Here is a 4,500-nt window from a genome sequence, read left to right as displayed (position 1 = left end):
AAATTAAATTTTTAAATATTATACTCCCTTTATTTCCAAAGTAGAATATAAATGATTAAAATGCCCTTACTTGCTTTTTTTTTTAAAAGATTTTAAATAGTATGTTAGAGTAATAATCAGGGGTAGTATAGAAAAATAGGAGTAATTTTGTTATCAAGAAGGACCACGACTACTAAATAAGAAAATAAAATAATTATTTTGGAACCAACGGTAAATGAAAAAACAAAACAAATTTTTTTGGTAAGGTGGGAGTAATTAGTAGTGTCTACACTCTAACAGTAAATAATTAAAGTCCATTTATTGTCTGCATGAAACAATAAGGGAAAAATCAACAGGAATGGTAAGTGATTACTCAGATTAGAGGTGGAACCATTTCTTGAGAGAGAGAGCTCCCGGGACTCCAACAACAAACGCAACTACAAATTGGACCCACACTATAGACGGTCCAGATTTATCCAAAACCACAAGTCCCGGGATCTCTCAAAAATCAGTCAAGAATGTCTGTCTATGTTCCTACAGACAGCAATCACACTCTCATCTCATTGACTCAACACTGCTCATTTCTCGTGAAGCCTTCCTTCATCGATCCCTCATTACATTACATAAATCACAGTGGCAAAAGCACGAAACACCTGACCCCCTGAAATCAGTTTTCCTAAAACATTTTACACTTCGTCGTGTATTCAACCTGCACTGCATTTTCTTTCTTTCTTTTGTCCCAGGAAACCTACCTTTCTTGCAGGTCAGATCAGCCTTTTTCTCTCCACCATTTTTGAAACTGCTTCCCAGAATTGCAGCTTTTCTTGTTTCTCCTCCCCACATTTTGTGGCTGATTTTAAGTAGTACTACTGCATTTTGATCAAGAATGAATTTCTAATTAGATTAGCAGAAATGTATCTTAGGGCTGCATTTTGTGGGTCAAGAATTTCTTGAAAATGTATCTATGGAGCTTCCATAGTTTCCCCAAATCTCAAGAACTTTTCGGATGCCTTATTTTTATGGGAAAAAAGGTAAAAATTACTTTACTGAAAATGTCAAGTGTATTTATTACTATTCTTTGAGGTTACCTATGGAGGGAGGAGGGCTTTTTAGTTTCCCCTAAAGATGTATAGATGTTCTTGTTTTCTGAGCAAAAAAAAATTAAAAACCCTCTTTGATTCCCAAAATTGCTTTGCTTTCTTTGAACAGAAAATGCTGTTTTTGAGCTTGTTGAATATCATCCTTTTTGGGCTTCTGTCGACTTCTCAATCACAGCTCCTGAATGATGAACTGACATTGTTTGCAATTGGGCAAGAGTTGAAAATCACTGGGTGGAGTATGAACACTTCCCATTACTGCACTTGGCCAGGCATTTCTTGCTCCCCAAATTTTTCAGCTGTGCAAAAGCTTGATCTTTCCAATCAGAGGCTACAAGGTAATGTCACTGTCATTTCCCACCTCAAATCCCTCAAATGGCTCGATCTTTCTTCCAATTCCTTCCATGGCATCATCCCACCTGCATTTGGGAACTTATCTGAGCTTGAGTTTCTTGATTTGTCATTCAATCATTTTGAGGGCTCCATACCTCTGGAGCTCTCCAGGCTTAGAAATCTCAGGGCCTTGAATCTTTCCAACAATGAATTGGTTGGTTTGATCCCTGATGAGCTTCAGAGTTTACACAGTTTGCAGGATTTGCAGATTTATACCAACAGATTGAATGGTTCAATCCCTTCTTGGATTGCAAACTTAACCAATCTTAGAGTGTTCACTTCTTATGAAAATGAATTGAGTGGCGAAATCCCGAATACTTTAGGTTCAATTTCTGAGCTACAACTGTTGAATTTGCATTCAAATCGTTTGGAAGGATCAATCCCTGATAGCATTTTTCATATGGAAAAGCTTGAGACTTTAGTCCTGACTCAGAATCAGTTCAGTGGATACATTCCCGGATCGATCGGGAACTGTAAAGGGCTGTCGAGTATTAGGATTGGCAACAACAATTTGATCGGAGGAATCCCGGAGGAGATTGGAAATATCATTAGCCTCACTTACTTTGAAGCTAACAACAACAATCTGTCGGGCGAAATCACCCCCGAATTCTCCAAATGCTCGAATTTGACACTCTTGAATTTAGCCTCGAACGGATTCAATGGAACCATCCCCTCCGAGTTTGGCTTGCTAGGGAATCTGCAGGAGCTTATTGTTTCCGGGAATGCCCTGTCGGGCGACATCCCGACTTCTGTTTTCAGAGGAAAGAATCTCAACAAGCTCGATTTAAGCAGTAACAGATTCAATGGCAGCATTCCGGAGAGTATCTGCAGCAATTCGTCGAGGCTGCAGTATCTTTTGCTGAGTCGAAACACGATCAGAGGGCAGATACCGAGCGCGATCGGGAACTGCTTGAAACTGCTTGAATTGCAGCTGGGAAGTAATCTTTTGAGTGGAAGTATTCCTGCTGAGATTGGGAGAATCAAGAACTTGCAGATTGCTCTTAACTTGAGCTTCAATCGTCTGCACGGGCAGCTGCCGGAGGATCTTGGGAGGCTCGACAAGCTTGTGACTTTAGATGTATCGTATAATCAGATCAGCGGGAGCATTCCCGCCGCGCTCCGAGGGATGCTGAGTTTGATCGAGGTGAATTTTTCGAACAATCGTCTAACCGGGGCGATACCATCGTTTGCGCCATTCCAGAAGAGTTTGAATTCAAGCTTTCTCGGAAACAAAGGGCTCTGCGGCGAACCGCTGATCGTTTCGTGTCAGTCGAAGAACGGGAACGGTTATTACCACCACAGGGTGTCATACCGTCTCGTGCTGGCGGTGATTGGCTCGGGATTGGCCGTGTTTGCGTCTGTGACGGTCGTCGTTTGCCTGTTCATGATGCGGGAGAGGCAAGAAAAAGCGGCGAAAGACGCTGCCGAGGCCGGCGAGGGTGAAGATGGAATCGGCGACAGCTTGGTGATATTAGCAGGGAATGTGTTTGTCGAGAATCTTCGACAGGCTGTCGACTTCGAAGCTGTGGCGAAAGCGACGGTGAAGGAATCGAACAAGATCAGCGTTGGGACGTTCAGCGCTGTGTACAAAGCGGAGATGCCGTCGGGGATGAGTTTGTCGGTGAGGAAACTGAAATCGATGGATCGAACAATTATCAATCATCAGGGGAAGATGATCCGCGAAGTCGAAAAACTTAGCAAGCTCAGCCACGACAACTTGATGAGACCGATCGGGTTTGTTCTATTCGAAGACGTTGTCTTGCTGCTGCACAAGCATTTCGAGAACGGTACGTTGGCGGAGTATCTCCGGGACTCGACTAAGAAGCCTGACTGGCTATCGAGGCTCGCAATTGCGATCGGCGTCGCCGAAGGTCTCGCATTTCTACACCATGTGGCGATTCTCCATCTCGACATTTCGTCAGGGAACGTCGTTTTGGACACGGATTTGAACCCGTTGGTTGGCGAAGTTGAAATTTCGAAGCTCCTCGATCCATCCCGGGGCACGGCGAGCATCAGTGCTGTTGCGGGCTCGTTTGGTTACATTCCGCCAGGTCTGTATCTATAACGAAAATTTTCTTCGACTTTATGTATTATCGTTGATTTCTTATACGGTTGTCGACGTGATTACAGAGTATGCGTATACGATGCAAGTGACGGCGCCGGGGAACGTTTACAGCTACGGGGTGGTGTTGCTCGAGATTCTTACGAGTCGGCAGCCGGTGGAAGACGGGTTTGGGGAAGGGATTGATTTGGTGAAGTGGGTTCACGGGGCGCCGGCGAGGGGCGAGACGCCGGAGCAGATTTTGGACGCGCGGCTGAGCACGGTGTCGTTTGGGTGGAGGAAAGAAATGCTGGCGGCGCTTAAGGTGGCGCTGCAGTGCACGGACACAACGCCGGCGAAGAGGCCTAAGATGAAGAAAGTTGTGGAGATGTTACGAGAAATCGGGTCGGAATAATCGGTAACTATGATAAGACAAGGCAAGACGAGAAGACAACCTTAACCGATCAGAATGCTCTGAGTGATTCTTGTTTGCTTGATTATAACGGAGATGGAGATGCAAATGGGCGAAGTTATTTGTGATTTGTAGCGGTGAAGAAAGTAGGAAGGAGCGATTTATTGAATATATTTAGCTCGATCGAACGTTATGGTTGTCGTATATATATGTTGTACTTTTATTGTCGTTGAAAAATATGCTCGTTGATTCTTTGGTATTGTTACCTTATCATATCATAGTATTATTATTATTATTATTATTATTATTTATTATTAATAATTAGCAATAACAGTGACAATAGTGGTTTGGAGGCTTGTGTTCGAAAACTTTGCAGAAACCTCCTTTGCCGCAATTACTGTCCAAACATGTTTGGTTGCATTTCGCATTATCTTGCCGAGGATCACAACGACCGATATGATTGTCATAACAACATTGCACCTTCGCATTCACCATATTAACATTACCTGCGTCCATATACATGCAAAATCGTAAGCTTTGGTCTTTTATCTACAAAATTTCAAATATATTTTCTCCCA

General features: G+C 43.2%; 1 protein-coding gene across 2 annotated transcripts; it reads left to right on the top strand.

Moving 5' to 3' along the window:
• Positions 1-560: 560 nt before the first annotated feature.
• On the top strand, positions 561-4,174 carry LOC127264108 (leucine-rich repeat receptor-like tyrosine-protein kinase PXC3). Of its 2 annotated transcripts, XM_051293495.1 has the most exons (3): positions 561-1,010; positions 1,189-3,520; positions 3,600-4,174. In XM_051293495.1, exons 1-3 carry the CDS (start codon positions 936-938, stop codon positions 3,923-3,925), a joined length of 2,733 nt encoding a protein of 910 aa, XP_051149452.1. In that variant the 5' UTR covers positions 561-935; the 3' UTR covers positions 3,926-4,174. The 2 variants fall into 2 exon arrangements, with proteins under 2 accessions (XP_051149452.1, XP_051149451.1); XM_051293494.1 differs by lacking the exon at positions 561-1,010 and having other exon boundaries at positions 1,049-3,520.
• Positions 4,175-4,500: the final 326 nt, after the last annotated feature.

The sequence above is a fragment of the Andrographis paniculata genome, unplaced genomic scaffold (genome assembly GCF_009805555.1).
Source record: "Andrographis paniculata isolate CXL003 unplaced genomic scaffold, ASM980555v1 Contig69END, whole genome shotgun sequence".
Lineage (NCBI taxonomy): Eukaryota > Viridiplantae > Streptophyta > Magnoliopsida > Lamiales > Acanthaceae > Andrographis > Andrographis paniculata.
The sequence above is the reverse complement of the archived record's forward strand: the minus strand, read 5'-3'. Positions and strand labels throughout refer to the sequence as shown.